The sequence below is a fragment of the Coregonus clupeaformis genome, chromosome 21, assembly GCF_020615455.1.
Source record: "Coregonus clupeaformis isolate EN_2021a chromosome 21, ASM2061545v1, whole genome shotgun sequence".
NCBI classification, from domain to species: Eukaryota; Metazoa; Chordata; class Actinopteri; order Salmoniformes; family Salmonidae; genus Coregonus; species Coregonus clupeaformis.
In genome coordinates, this window is record NC_059212.1 from 4,428,208 (window position 1) to 4,444,254 (window position 16,047).

The following is a 16,047-nucleotide window of genomic DNA, read 5'->3' on the forward strand; positions in this document are numbered from 1 at the left end:
CTTTAAATACCTATATTTCCCTCTAAATGTCTCCCTCCCCTCCCCTCTCCTCTGCTCCTTCTCCCATTGCCCGTGCCCCTCCTTAATCTCTCTCTCTGTCTCTTGCTCCTCCCCTTTACCCCTCTCCTGTCTCCCTCTCTCCCCCTCTCCTGTCTCCCTCTCTCCCCCTCTCCTGTCCTCCTCTCTCCCCCTCTCCTGTCTCCCTCTCTCCCCCTCTCCTGTCCTCCTCTTTCCCCCTCTCCTGTCCTCCTCTCTCCCCCTCTCCTGTCCTCCTCTCTCCCCCTCTCCTGTCCTCCCTCTCTCCCCCTCTCCTGTCTCCCTCTCTCCCCCTCTCCTTTCCTCCTCTCTCCCCCTCTCCTGTCCTCCTCTTTCCCCCTCTCCTGTCTCCCTCTCTCCCCCTCTCCTGTCCTCCTCTCTCCCCCTCTTCTGTCCTCCTCTCTCCCCCTCTCCTGTCCTCCTCTCTCCCCCTCTCCTGTCTCCCTCTCTCTCCAGAGCCTGGCTGGATTACATGATCTCTTCATGAATGTTTAATAGGTCCATTTGAGCTAGTCTATTATTCTGGCTGTGCCCCACTCCTCAGAAAGGACAGGCCAGAGAGATGTACAGTTAACACTGTCTAAAACATCACCCACAGCAGAACCACGGGGACATAGACACAGTAGGACACGTAACCCATAACCATGACACTTCGTTTATGACAAACCTAGTTTATGGCTGACTAACGGCAGTTGACACGTAGGGTTTCGATGACAGAGAGAGGAGAACAGTGAGAGGATAACAGTGACGTGGACAGCAAGACAACTGAGCCAGGGACTATTAATGTGAGATTATAACGCATTGTCAATCTGTGATCAAATGAACCCAAGGACAGTAGGCTACATGCGACAGTGGTGAAGTAAGGGTGAGATATTAGACAATGCATTCTGTTACCGACCTCAGATGCCACACGTTCACCCTGTGGGGCGACAGACGGAGTAATTATAATAATACATAATATTACACTTTTCTCAAAGACGCAGGTAGGTCACAAGACAGGAGATGTATCTTTGTTGATGTGTGATTATATCAAATGTTGTCATCTTTCTTGACTACCAACCCAGACCAGACTGACGGCCATTTTGGAAAGACTACTTCCTGTGCCGTGCCAGTTTTTTTTCCACTAACAGGGCCAAATACTTAAGTGCTCTTGACACAAAGTGGGATTTGGCTGATAATTGGTCCATGGCTGGGTGTCTGTTATTAATGACCCCTGGCAGGCAGTCCTAGTGCTGGCTCTACCTCAAAAAAATCAACAAAGGTCCTATCATGATCTACATAGAGATGAGATCTCTTTCTATCCATGGAAGCCAAATGGGTATACTGTTAGACAGTGTTCGACTGATACATTTAAATAAATACGGTTCAGCCTCAAAGATCTAATAAAGGTTCTATCATGATTTACATAGAAATGAGATCTCTTTCTATCCATGGAAGCCAAATGAGTGTGTGCAGCTAGCTCAATATAAACTGTTTCAGGCCAAAGCTGAGGGACATATTGAGTGACCAAGCTGTGCTTACAGTGTGTTGTTTTCAGCAGTGTCTGGTTGACTCAGCTTAGCTTAGAGCAATACAGCCTATTTATAGTCAAACAGCACTCAAACATATTTCTAATTCATGACTTGCATAGCCCCATATAGGCTAACTCCCGTTAAGCTCTGATATGGAACAGATTTCTAGTTGATAGAGCTCTGATATAGAACAGATTTCTAGTTGATAGAGCTCTGATATAGAACAGATTTCTAGTTGATAGAGCTCTGATATAGAACAGATTTCTAGTTGATAGAGCTCTGATATGGAACAGATTTCTAGTTGATAGAGCTCTGATATGGAACAGATTTCTAGTTGATAGAGCTCTGATATGGAACAGATGTCTACTTGATAGAGCTCTGATATGGAATAGATTTCTAGTTGATAGAGCTCTGATATGGAACAGATGTCTAGTTGATAGAGCTCTGATATGGAACAGATTTCTAGTTGATAGAGCTCTGATATGGAACAGATTTCTAGTTGATAGAGCTCTGATATGGAACAGATTTCTAGTTGATAGAGCTCTGATATGGAACAGATGTCTAGTTGATAGAGCTCTGATATGGAACAGATTTCTAGTTGATAGAGCTCTGATATGGAACAGATGTCTGGATAAGAGTGTCTGCTAAATGATGTAAATGTAAATGTAATGTCTAGTTGATAGAGCTCTGATATGGAACAGATGTCTGGATAAGAGTGTCTGCTAAATGATGTAAATGTAAATGTAATGTCTAGTTGATAGAGCTCTGATATGGAACAGATGTCTAGTTGATAGAGCTCTGATATGGAATATATTTCTAGTTGATAGAGCTCTGATATGGAACATATGTCTAGTTGATAGAGCTCTGATATGGAACAGATGTCTAGTTGATAGAGCTCTGATATGGAACACAGTTGATAGAGCTCTGATATGGAACAGATGTCTGGATAAGAGTGTCTGCTAAATGATGTAAATGTAAATGTAATGTCTAGTTGATAGAGCTCTGATATGGAACAGATGTCTAGTTGATAGAGCTCTGATATGGAATAGATTTCTAGTTGATAGAGCTCTGATATGGAACAGATGTCTAGTTGATAGAGCTCTGATATGGAATAGATGTCTAGTTGATAGAGCTCTGATATGGAATAGATGTCTAGTTGATAGAGCTCTGATATGGAATAGATGTCTAGTTGACAGAGCTCTGATATGGAACAGATGTCTAGTTGACAGAGCTCTGATATGGAACAGATTTCTAGTTGATAGAGCTCTGATATAGAACAGATTTCTAGTTGATAGAGCTCTGATATAGAACAGATTTCTAGTTGATAGAGCTCTGATATAGAACAGATTTCTAGTTGATAGAGCTCTGATATGGAACAGATTTCTAGTTGATAGAGCTCTGATATGGAACAGATTTCTAGTTGATAGAGCTCTGATATGGAACAGATGTCTACTTGATAGAGCTCTGATATGGAATAGATTTCTAGTTGATAGAGCTCTGATATGGAACAGATGTCTAGTTGATAGAGCTCTGATATGGAACAGATTTCTAGTTGATAGAGCTCTGATATGGAACAGATTTCTAGTTGATAGAGCTCTGATATGGAACAGATTTCTAGTTGATAGAGCTCTGATATGGAACAGATGTCTAGTTGATAGAGCTCTGATATGGAACAGATTTCTAGTTGATAGAGCTCTGATATGGAACAGATGTCTGGATAAGAGTGTCTGCTAAATGATGTAAATGTAAATGTAATGTCTAGTTGATAGAGCTCTGATATGGAACAGATGTCTGGATAAGAGTGTCTGCTAAATGATGTAAATGTAAATGTAATGTCTAGTTGATAGAGCTCTGATATGGAACAGATGTCTAGTTGATAGAGCTCTGATATGGAATAGATTTCTAGTTGATAGAGCTCTGATATGGAACAGATGTCTAGTTGATAGAGCTCTGATATGGAACACAGTTGATAGAGCTCTGATATGGAACAGATGTCTGGATAAGAGTGTCTGCTAAATGATGTAAATGTAAATGTAATGTCTAGTTGATAGAGCTCTGATATGGAACAGATGTCTAGTTGATAGAGCTCTGATATGGAATAGATTTCTAGTTGATAGAGCTCTGATATGGAACAGATGTCTAGTTGATAGAGCTCTGATATGGAATAGATGTCTAGTTGATAGAGCTCTGATATGGAATAGATGTCTAGTTGACAGAGCTCTGATATGGAACAGATGTCTAGTTGACAGAGCTCTGATATGGAACAGATATCTAGTTGATAGAGCTCTGATATGGAACAGATGTCTAGTTGATAGAGCTCTGATATGGAATAGATGTCTAGTTGACAGAGCTCTGATATGGAACAGATGTCTAGTTGATAGAGCTCTGATATGGAACAGATTTCTAGTTGATAGAGCTCTGATATGGAACAGATGTCTGGATAAGAGTGTCTGCTAAATGATGTAAATGTAAATGTAATGTCTAGTTGATAGAGCTCTGATATGGAACAGATGTCTGGATAAGAGTGTCTGCTAAATGATGTAAATGTAAATGTAATGTCTAGTTGATAGAGCTCTGATATGGAACAGATGTCTAGTTGATAGAGCTCTGATATGGAACAGATTTCTAGTTGATAGAGCTCTGATATGGAACAGATTTCTAGTTGATAGAGCTCTGATATGGAACAGATTTCTAGTTGATAGAGCTCTGATATGGAACAGATGTCTAGTTGATAGAGCTCTGATATGGAACACAGTTGATAGAGCTCTGATATGGAACAGATGTCTGGATAAGAGTGTCTGCTAAATGATGTAAATGTAAATGTAATGTCTAGTTGATAGAGCTCTGATATGGAACAGATGTCTAGTTGATAGAGCTCTGATATGGAATAGATTTCTAGTTGATAGAGCTCTGATATGGAACAGATGTCTAGTTGATAGAGCTCTGATATGGAACACAGTTGATAGAGCTCTGATATGGAACAGATGTCTGGATAAGAGTGTCTGCTAAATGATGTAAATGTAAATGTAATGTCTAGTTGATAGAGCTCTGATATGGAACAGATGTCTAGTTGATAGAGCTCTGATATGGAATAGATTTCTAGTTGATAGAGCTCTGATATGGAACAGATGTCTAGTTGATAGAGCTCTGATATGGAATAGATGTCTAGTTGACAGAGCTCTGATATGGAACAGATGTCTAGTTGACAGAGCTCTGATATGGAACATATGTCTAGTTGATAGAGCTCTGATATGGAATATATTTCTAGTTGACAGAGCTCTGATATGGAACAGATGTCTAGTTGATAGAGCTCTGATATGGAACAGATGTCTAGTTGATAGAGCTCTGATATGGAACAGATGTCTAGTTGACAGAGCTCTGATATGGAACATATGTCTAGTTGATAGAGCTCTGATATGGAATATATTTCTAGTTGATAGAGCTCTGATATGGAACAGATGTCTAGTTGATAGAGCTCTGATATGGAACAGATGTCTAGTTGATAGAGCTCTGATATGGAATAGATGTCTAGTTGACAGAGCTCTGATATGGAACAGATATCTAGTTGATAGAGCTCTGATATGGAACAGATGTCTAGTTGATAGAGCTCTGATATGGAACAGATGTCTAGTTGATAGAGCTCTGATATGGAACAGATGTCTAGTTGATAGAGCTCTGATATGGAACAGATGTCTAGTTGATAGAGCTCTGATATGGAACAGATGTCTAGTTGTTTGCTTCTGTCTCAGGTATTCAAAAAGCATCTCAGAGTAGAAATGCTGATCTAGGATCAGGTGCCCCCTGTCCGTATAATCGTATTCATTTTGATCTAAAATGCAAAACCGTTCCGAGATCAGCACTCTTACTCTAAGACGATTTTCAAATATGACCCCTGATGTGGACCTCATTTGTGTGAATGAAATGATGAATGTCTACTGTGAGCCGTCACTCAGGTGTGAGGTGTGTGTGAGGGGTGTGTGAGGTGTGTGTGAGGTGTGTGTAAGGTGTGTGTGAGGTGTGTGTGAGGTATGTGTGAGGGGTGTGTGAGGTGTGTGTGAGGTGTGTGTGAGGTGTGTGTGTGAGTGTGTGAGGTGTGAGGTATGTGTGAGGTGTGTGTGTGTGTGAGGTGTGTGTGAGGTGTGTGTGTGTGTGTGTGTGTGTGTGTGTGTGGAGGTGTGTGTGTGTAAGGTGTGTGTGAGGTGTGTGTGTAAGGTGTGTGTGAGGTGTGTGTGTGTGTGTGGTGTGTGTGAGGTATGTGTGAGGTGTGTGTGAGGTGTGTGTGAGGTGTGTGTGAGGTGTGTGTGTGTGTGTGTGTGTGGTGTGTGTGAGGTATGTGTGAGGTGTGTGTGTGAGGTGTGTGAGGTGTGTGTGAGGTGTGTGTGAGGTGTATGTGTGAGGTGTGTGTGTGGTGTGTGTGAGGTGTGTGTGAGGTACAATGAGGGGAAAAAGTATTTGATCCCCTGCTGATTTTGTACGTTTGCCCACTGACAAAGACATGATCTGTCTATAATTTTAATGGTAGGTTTATTTGAACAGTGAGAGACAGAATAACAATAAAAAATCCAGAAAAACGCATGTCAAAATTGTTAGAAATTTATTTGCATTTTAATGAGGGAAATAAGTATTTGACCCCTCTGCAAAACATGACTTAGTACTTGGTGGCAAAACCCTTGTTGGCAATCACAGAGGTCAGATGTTTCTTGTAGTTGGCCACCAGGTTTGCACACATCTCAGGAGGGATTTTGTTCCACTCCTCTTTGCAGATCTTCTCCTAGTCATTAAGGTTTCGAGGCTGACATTTGGCAACTCGAACCTTCAGCTCCCTCCACAGATTTTATGTGGGATTAAAGGTCTGGAGACTGGCTAGGCCACTCCAGGACCTTAATGTGCTTCTTCTTAAGCCACTCCTTTGTTGCCTTGGCGTTGTGTTTTGGGTCATTGTCATGCTGGAAAACCCATCCACGACCCATTTTCAATGCCCTGGCTGAGGGAAGGAGGTTCTCACCCAAGATTTGACGGTACATGGCCCCGTCCATCGTCCCTTTGATGCGGTGAAGTTGTCCTGTCCCCTTAGCAGAAAAACACCCCCAAAGCATAATGTTTCCACCTCCATGTTTGACGGTGGGGATGGTGTTCTTGGGGTCATAGGCATCATTCCTCCTCCTCCAAACACGGCGAGTTGAGTTGATGCCAAAGAGCTCGATTTTGGTGTCATCTGACCACAACACTTTCACCCAGTTCTCCTCTGAATCATTCAGATGTTCATTGGCAAACTTCAGACGGCCCTGTATATGTGCTTTCTTGAGCAGGGGGACCTTGCGGGCGCTGCAGGATTTCAGTCCTTCACGGTGTAGTGTGTTACCAATTGTTTTCTTTATGACTATGGTCCCAGCTGCCTTGAGATCATTGACAAGATCCTCTCGTGTAGTTCTGGGCTGATTCCTCACCATTCTCATGATCATTGCAACTCCACGTGGTGAGATCTTGCATGGAGCCCCAGGCCGAGGGAGATTGACAGTTATTTTGTGTTTCTTCCATTTGCAAATAATCGCACCAACTGTTGTTACCTTCTCACCAAGCTGCTTGGTGATGGTCTTGTAGCCCATTCCAGCCTTGTGTAGGTCTACAATCTTGTCCCTGACATCCTTGGAGAGCTCTTTGGTCTTGGCCATGGTGGAGAGTTTGGAATCTGATTGATTGATTGCTTCTGTGGACAGGTGTCTTTTATACAGGTACACTCCCTTTAAGAGTGTGCTCCTAATCTCAGCTCGTTACCTGTATAAAAGACACCTGGGAGCCAGAAATCTTTCTGATTGAGAGGGGGTCAAATACTTATTTCCCTCATTAAAATGCAATTCAATTTATAAAATTTTTGAAATGCGTTTTTCTTGATTTTGTTGTTGTTATTCTGTCTCTCACTGTTTAAATAAACCTACCATTAACATTATAGACTGATCATGTCTTTGTCAGTGGGCAAATGTACAAAATCAGCAGGGGATCAAATACCTTTTTCCCTCACTGTATGTGTGAGGTGTGTGTGAGGTGTGTGTGTGAGGTGTGTGTGTGTGTGTGTGTGAGGTGTGTGAGGTGTGTGTGAGGTGTGTGTGTGTGTGGTGTGTGTGTGGTGTGTGTGAGGTATGTGTGAGGTGTGTGTGTGAGGTGTGTGTGAGGTGTGTGTGTGTGTGTGTGTGTGTGTGTGTGTGGTGTGTGTGAGGTGTGTGTGTGTGAAGTGTGTGTGATGTGTGTGTGAGTGTGTGTGTGTGTGTGTGTGTGTGTGTGTGTGAGGTGTGTGAGGTGTGTGTGTGTGTGTGTGAGAGTGTTTTACCTCATCAGCTATCTGGTCCGCCTTCGCCTGCAGGTTTTCCAGCTCATTGCGCATGTCCGCTTCATCTGCCATGGCTTCTGGGTAGTGAGATGGGCGTCGGCCTCCAAACCACGAGAAGACTGGCTGCTACTGCAAAGACTGAGGAGCGAGAGAGAGAGAGAGAGAGGGAGAAAACACAAGTATCATAAAGTATCACGTTAGTGCGTTATGGCGATGAACAGAAGAATTGTTATCACTTAAGAGTTGCTGCTTACTGAGGATATGAGAGATCACACACAAGTCAAGCTGCATACGGTATGCATTTCAGATACGGTAGAACAGGCTGTTTTGTTGATAATGAAACTAGTCTACATAGCATTGCGGATGGCTCAGTGTTCTCCTAGTTTTGAGTCAAACGAGTTAAAGGCTTGTGACCACCTTCACTGAACCATTGTCTAGATTAGACAGACACACAGATACAGCAAATACATCCCTCAAGGTTAGAATTCTTCCCTCTCTTATCTCCCAGTGAACATCTTGAAGAACGATCTGGCCTTAATGGCCGTGTACTCTCATAATCTCCACCCGGCACAGCCAGAAGAGGACTGGCAACCCCTCCGAGCCTGGTTCCTCTCTAGGTTTCTTCCTAGGTTCCTGCCTTTCTAGGGAGTTTTTTCTAGCCACCGTGCTTCTACATCTGCATTGCTTGCTGTTTGGGGTTTTAGGCTGGGTTTCTGTAAAAGCACTTTGTGACATCTGCTGATGTAAAAAGGGCTTTATGAATACATTTGATTGATTATCCCAGTCTGGTCCCCCTCACAGCTCTGAGACAGGTATAATAGCTGAGAGGGGTTAAGTCAGACCTCTACACTAAGACCAGCACCCCTGGTAGGATGAACTGTTAAGGGTCTCCTCTCTGCCTCCCAGATGGCTTTACCTCCCACTTCTCTAAGAGAGCATCTGAAACCATCCCTTGTTCTCTCTCTCCAGGGCAATTACAAACTCTTCCCAAGTGTTACTATAGGAGAGAGAGAGGGGAGGGAGGGAGGGAGAGAGAGAGGGGTAGGGAGGGAGAGGGGTAGGGAGGGAGAGGGGTAGGGAGGGAGAGGTGTAGGGAGCGTGGGAGGGCGAGGGGTAGAGAGGGAGAGGTGTAGGGAGAGCGGGAGGAAGGGAGAGGTGTAGGGAGGGAGAGAGAGGGGGGTAGGGAGCGGGGTAGGGAGGGAGGGAGGGAGGGAGACTCTAAACTGAAAGGAGTTGGCAGATTTGTTTTGTAATACACATTTCTTTAAGTTCACTTCAATCTGTTATTTATTTCATTAACATAACATGTACATTAAAACAATACAGCACTCTCAATCATTCCAAGTCAGTTGTCATAATGTCATGCATTTTAGAAAGCCTGTTTCAAAGGTTTCCATTTAAACTCCACATAAGCCTTGGCCATTTTATCTTCTGAGATGCTTTGTTGTCGGGACAGACGGGAAACCATATCGTGTGACCGCGGTCAAGTACACAACGGTGGAACACGGTAAGAACCAGCGTGAGTTTGAAGTCAACGATAACATTTATATTTCTGTACACTGGGAGGCAGTCGGCAAGAGACTCAATGTTTCATAGACGTGGAAACTCAGAGAAATGTTCTTTATGTCCAAATCAAACAATTCAAGTTATTTTCAGGTGAGTGGAGGCAGGCTCAGGTCCCACTGTGCACAGACTTCAATTCAACGTCCATTCCACGTTGGTTCAACGTAATTTCATTGAAATGATGTGGAAACAACGTTGATTCAACCAGTGTGTGCCCATTGGTGTGATCCTATGGTGTGATCCTATGTTTTAATGTCAGATAATGTCTTCCCACTCTCTCTCTCTCTCTCTCTCTCTCCCTCCCTCTCTTTCTTTCTGGAGTCGTCAGTAGGTCTTTAATAATTTAGTATTGGCTCTGAAAGGAACAGCAGACCACAGTACAGGACAGTCAGACTCTTAAAACCTCTCTCTCCTTTCTCTCTTCTGATATTTTCTCTCTCTCACACACACACACACACACACACACACACACACACACACACACACACACACGGTAAGGTCTAAACCTGTAACTGGCTCCACGCAGGGAAAACATCAAAACAGAACTTCTCTGGTGCATCAGTCATGTGTCATGTCTTTCCTTGGTCCTCTCACCTCCCTCTCAAAAGGAGAGGTCGGAGAGGAGGGACCTTGGACCTTCTCCTCCAATACTGTTGAGAAGGAGGAGATTGTGGAAAAAATGAATTGAGATTGAGTGGTTCTAGGGCTCTATCTGTTGCTAAGTCCCGCCTCCCCATCCCCCACCACATGACACGCTGCTGTCACTCCGTTTGATTGACGGCAGTCGTAAGGCCGAGGGAGGGATTAAAACACCGGGGTAAAGAGGATTTACGCACCACTGTTTTCTCTCTCTCCCTCCATGTTATTTACTGAAACCCTCTCTCTTTCTTTCTCTCTCTCTCTCTCTCTCTCTTTCTCGCTCATCCCCACCCCCTCACTTTTCCTCATACGTTATGTCACGCTATGTCAGGGCAAATGACCTGCCAGTCACATTCAGGTGGCGGACTGTAGCGAAGAAATGTGTAGTGGTGGCCCATCGAGGCAAGATGAGGGAGGGAGGGGCAGTGGCGGCCCATCGAGGCAAGATGAGGGAGGGAGGGAGGAGGGAGGGGCAGTGGCGGCCCATCGAGGCAAGATGAGGGAAGGAGGGGCAGTGGCGGCCCATCGAGGCAAGATGAGGGAGGGAGGGGCAGTGGCGGCCCATCGAGGCAAGATGAGGAAGGAGGGGCAGTGGCGGCCCATCGAGGCAAGAGGAGGGAGGGAGGGAGGGGCAGTGGCGGCCCAACGAGGCAAGATGAGGGAGGAAGGGAGGGGAAGTGGTGGCCCAACGAGGCAGGATGAGGGAGGGAGGGGCAGTGGTGGCCCATCGAGGCAAAGGAGGGAGGGAGGGAGGGAGGAGGGAGGGAGGGAGGGTCAGTGGCGGCCCATCGAGGCAAGAAGAGGGAGGGAGGGGCAGTGGCGGCCCATCGAGGCAAGAAGAGGGAGGGAGGGGCAGTGGTGGCCCATCGAGGCAAGATGAGGGAGGGAGGGGCAGTGGTGGCCCATCGAGACAAGATGAGGGAGTGAGGGAAAGTGGTGGCCCATCGAGGCAAGATGAGGGAGGGAGGGGCAGTGGTGGCCCATCGAGGCAAGATGAGGGAGGGAGGGAGGGGCAGTGGCGGCCCAACGAGGCAAGATGAGGGAGGGAGGGAGGGGCAGTGGCGGCCCAACGAGGCAAGATGAGGGAGGGAGGGGCAGTGGTGGCCTATCGAGGCAAGATGAGGGAGGGAGGGGCAGTGGTGGCCCATCGAGGCATGATGAGGGAGGGAGGGGCAGTGGCGGCCCATCGAGGCAAGATGAGGGAGGGAGGGTCAGTGGCGGCCCAATGAGGCAGGATGAGGGAGGAAGGGAGTGAGGGACGGGGCAGTGGCGTCCCATCGAGGCAAGATGAGGGAGGGAGGGTCAGTGGCGGCCCATCGAGGCAAGATGAGGGGAGGGAGGGAGGGGCAGTGGCGGCCCATTGAGGCAAGATGTGGCGGAGAGGCAGTTGCCCATTGAGGCAAGATGAGGGAGGGAGGGAGGGAGGGAGGGAGGGAGGGAGGGAGGGAGGGAGGGGCAGTGGTGGCCCATCGAGGCAAGATGAGGGAGGGAGGGGCAGTGGTGGCCCATTGAGGCAAGATGAGGGAGGGAGGGAGGGAGGGGCAGTGGTGGCCCATCGAGGCAAGATGAGGGAAGGAGGGGCAGTGGCGGCCCATCGAGGCAAGATGAGGGAGGGAGGGAGGGGCAGTGGCGGCCCAACGAGGCAAGATGAGGGAGGAAGGGAGGGGAAGTGGTGGCCCAACGAGGCAGGATGAGGGAGGGAGGGGCAGTGGTGGCCCATCGAGGCAAAGGAGGGAGGGAGGGAGGGAGGGAGGGAGGGTCAGTGGCGGCCCATCGAGGCAAGAAGAGGGAGGGAGGGGCAGTGGCGGCCCATCGAGGCAAGAAGAGGGAGGGAGGGGCAGTGGTGGCCCATCGAGGCAAGATGAGGGAGGGAGGGGCAGTGGTGGACCATCGAGACAAGATGAGGGAGTGAGGGAAAGTGGTGGCCCATCGAGGCAAGATGAGGGAGGGAGGGGCAGTGGTGGCCCATCGAGGCAAGATGAGGGAGGGAGGGAGGGGCAGTGGCGGCCCAACGAGGCAAGATGAGGGAGGGAGGGAGGGAGGGGCAGTGGCGGCCCAACGAGGCAAGATGAGGGAGGGAGGGGCAGTGGTGGCCCATCGAGGCAAGATGAGGGAGGGAGGGGCAGTGGTGGCCCATCGAGGCATGATGAGGGAGGGAGGGGCAGTGGCGGCCCATCGAGGCAAGATGAGGGAGGGAGGGTCAGTGGCGGCCCAATGAGGCAGGATGAGGGAGGAAGGGAGTGAGGGACGGGGCAGTGGCGTCCCATCGAGGCAAGATGAGGGAGGGAGGGTCAGTGGCGGCCCATCGAGGCAAGATGAGGGGGAGGGAGGGAGGGGCAGTGGCGGCCCATCGAGGCAAGATGTAGGAGGGAGAGGCAGTGGTGGCCCATTGAGGCAAGATGAGGGAGGAGGGGGAAGGGAGGGAGAGGGAGGGAGGGGGCAGTGGTGGCCCATCGAGGCAAGATGAGGGAGGGAGGGGCAGTGGTGGCCCATTGAGGCAAGATGAGGGAGGGAGGGAGGGAGGGAGGGGCAGTGGTGGCCCATCGAGGCAAGATGAGGGAGGGAGGGGCAGTGGCGACCCATCGAGGCAAGATGAGGGAGGGAGAGGCAGTGGCGGCCCATCGAGGCAAGATGTGGGAGGGAGGGGCAGTGGTGGCCCATTGAGGCAAGATGAGGGAGGGAGGGAGGGAGGGGCAGTGGTAGCCCATCGAGGCAAGATGAGGGAGGGAGGGGCAGTGGCGGCCTGTACATGTTGCCTGGTTTTGGATCGCCCTGCCATTGACTTTTTGACACACAGTCCTTCGAGATCCACAAATGTAGTACTTCCAGAACACAACATAAAGATGGCCCTGTGGCCCCAGGACTTCCAGAACACATAATAAAGATGGCAACGTGGCCCCAGGACTTCCAGAACACAGCATAAAGATGGCCCTGTGGCCCCAGGACTGTGGAGAGCTGAATTCAACAATAGGGGCCTGTGTTAAAGCAGAGCCAGTGATCTTGTGATAATATACATGTGTAATCAATGATAAGTGCGTCTGTTAAATGACTAAAAGGTAAATGTAATCAGACACTATAATGTAACACTACTAAAATTAGCATTCACGTTAATGGGTGCAGCGAAGTTTGATTTACATACTCTCTAGCTAGAATTCTACTGTGTATGCCCAAGTCCCTGTCATTAGGACCCAGTTGGGCTGTATATCTCTGCCATCTCCTTGCCCACAGCAGTGACCTACAGTACAGCACGCTCTCAACTCCCTCTGCCCACTCCCTGGGAGGTATTATTAAAATACAAGGGCTTTAGCTAGTCAACCGACTTAAATCTCTCTCAGCCCCATCCTAACCTTATCATGGCCTCTGGCCCCACCCCCAACATAGACTCTCCATTACCCCCTTCTCTCTGTCATGGTGCCACTGTGCCACCTCACAGCAACCACAGAGAGAGAGAGAGAGAGCATGTAAAGTGAATATAATGAGATTGCATTCATAGGTTCTCACCCATTCCCATGCTACACAGAACTCAAGCTGATCACAGCTACACACACACACATACACAAACACACTGTTTTTGAGGGGATCTGAGGGCATATGTAAATCATGAAAGAGGTGTGATGAAGTGAGGCCAGGAGATATGATAATGATGCTTTTAATCAACTTACGGCGCTCAACACTGGGCTCCATTAGAAAAATGTCAATGCTGAGCTCCATTAGAAACAGCTCAACACTGAGCTCCATTAGAACAGTTAAATGCTGAGCTCCATTAGAAACAGCTCAACACTGAGCTCCATTAGAAACAGCTCAACGCTGAGCTCCATTAGAACAGTTAAATGCTGAGCTCCATTAGAAACAGCTCAACACTGAGCTCCATTAGAAACAGCTCAATGCTGAGCTCCATTAGAACAGTTAAATGCTGAGCTCCATTAGAACAGTTAAATGCTGAGCTCCATTCTCACAAGTCAATGATATGACAGACACCAACTCCCATTGAGAACTAAGTGAAACCTCTTACAATATCAACATATCAACAGCTGAAAGAGAGAATGCATACGTCTGTCCATTTTCATCATTGTCCTCCAACTTTCTAGGCGAGTGAGAACTATGTCATTTCTCCCTCTTGACATTAGTGAGTTATCAGGGTGGAGAGTATGTAGGGGTGACGAGACAGAGAGTGTTATCAGGGTGGAGAGTATGTAGGGTGACGAGACAGAGAGTGTTATCAGGGTGGAGAGTATGTAGGGTGACGAGACAGAGAGTGTTATCAGGGTGGAGAGTATGTAGGGTGACGAGACAGAGAGTGTTATCAGGGTGGAGAGTATGTAGGGTGACGAGACAGAGAGTGTTATCAGGGTGGAGAGTATGTAGGGTGACGAGACAGAGGGTGTTATCAGGGTGGAGAGTATGTAGGGGTGACGAGACAGAGAGTGTTATCAGAGTGGAGAGTATGTAGGGTGACGAGACAGAGAGTGTTATCAGGGTGGAGAGTATGTAGGGTGACGAGACAGAGAGTGTTATCAGGGTGGAGAGTATGTAGGGTGACGAGACAGAGAGTGTTATCAGGGTGAGAGTATGTAGGGTGACGAGACAGAGAGTGTTATCAGGGTGGAGAGTATGTAGGGTGACGAGACAGAGAGTGTTATCAGGGTGGAGAGTATGTAGGGTGACGAGACAGAGAGTGTTATCAGGGTGGAGAGTATGTAGGGGTGACGAGACAGAGAGTGTTATCAGGGTGGAGAGTATGTAGGGTGACGAGACAGAGTGTTATCAGGGTGGAGAGTATGTAGGGTGACGAGACAGAGAGTGTTATCAGGGTGGAGAGTATGTAGGGTGACGAGACAGAGAGTGTTATCAGAGTGGAGAGTATGTAGGGTGACGAGACAGAGAGTGTTATCAGAGTGGAGAGTATGTAGGGTGACGAGACAGAGAGTGTTATCAGAGTGGAGAGTATGTAGGGGTGACGAGACAGAGAGTGTTATCAGGGTGGAGAGTATGTAGGGGTGACGAGACAGAGTGTTATCAGGGTGGAGAGTATGTAGGGTGACGAGACAGAGAGTGTTATCAGGGTGGAGAGTATGTAGGGGTGACGAGACAGAGAGTGTTATCAGGGTGGAGAGTATGTAGGGTGACGAGACAGAGAGTGTTATCAGGGTGGAGAGTATGTAGGGGTGACGAGACAGAGAGTGTTATCAGGGTGGAGAGTATGTAGGGTGACGAGACAGAGAGTGTTATCAGGGTGGAGAGTATGTAGGGTGACGAGACAGAGAGTGTTATCAGAGTGGAGAGTATGTAGGGGTGACGAGACAGAGAGTGTTATCAGGGTGGAGAGTATGTAGGGTGACGAGACAGAGAGTGTTATCAGGGTGGAGAGTATGTAGGGTGCCGAGACAGAGAGTGTTATCAGGGTGGAGAGTATGTAGGGTGACGAGACAGAGAGTGTTATCAGGGTGGAGAGTATGTAGGGTGCCGAGACAGAGAGTGTTATCAGGGTGGAGAGTATGTAGGGTGACGAGACAGAGAGTGTTATCAGGGTGGAGAGTATGTAGGGTGATGAGATAGAGAGTGTTATCAGGGTGGAGAGTATGTAGGGTGACGAGACAGAGAGTGTTATCAGGGTGGAGAGTATGTAGGGTGACGAGACAGAGAGTGTTATCAGGGTGGAGAGTATGTAGGGTGACGAGACAGAGAGTGTTATCAGGGTGGAGAGTATGTAGGGTGACGAGACAGAGAGTGTTATCAGGGTGGAGAGTATGTAGGGTGACGAGACAGAGAGTGTGAGAGAGAGAGGAGAGAGAGAGAGGGAGAGAGAGAGAGAGGAGGAGAGAGAGAGAGAGAGAGAGAGAGAGAGGGAGAGAGAGAGAGAGAGAGAGAGAGAGAGAGAGAGAGGAGAGAGAGAGAGAGGGAGAGAGAGAGAGGAGAGAGAGAGAGAGAGAGAGAGAGAGAGAGAGAGAGAGAGAGAGAGAGAGAGAGAGAGAG

At 47.8% G+C, this 16,047-nt stretch overlaps 1 protein-coding gene across 2 annotated transcripts in view; it reads right to left on the bottom strand.

Annotated features, from left to right (window-relative positions):
* Window positions 1-16,047, bottom strand: part of LOC121539050 (synaptosomal-associated protein 25-B) — a 102,811-nt gene that overhangs the window by 37,625 nt on the left and 49,139 nt on the right. Inside the window, exons 2-3 of one of the 2 annotated variants that reach the window (XM_041847265.2) lie at window positions 7,873-8,010; window positions 935-955 (exon numbers count right to left, since the gene is read on the bottom strand). In XM_041847265.2, coding sequence (XP_041703199.1) covers window positions 935-955; window positions 7,873-7,944 — 93 coding nt within the window. In that variant the 5' untranslated portion in view covers window positions 7,945-8,010. The remainder of the gene's footprint in view (window positions 1-934; window positions 956-7,872; window positions 8,011-16,047) is intronic. The other variant, XM_041847266.2, reaches the window with a different exon arrangement.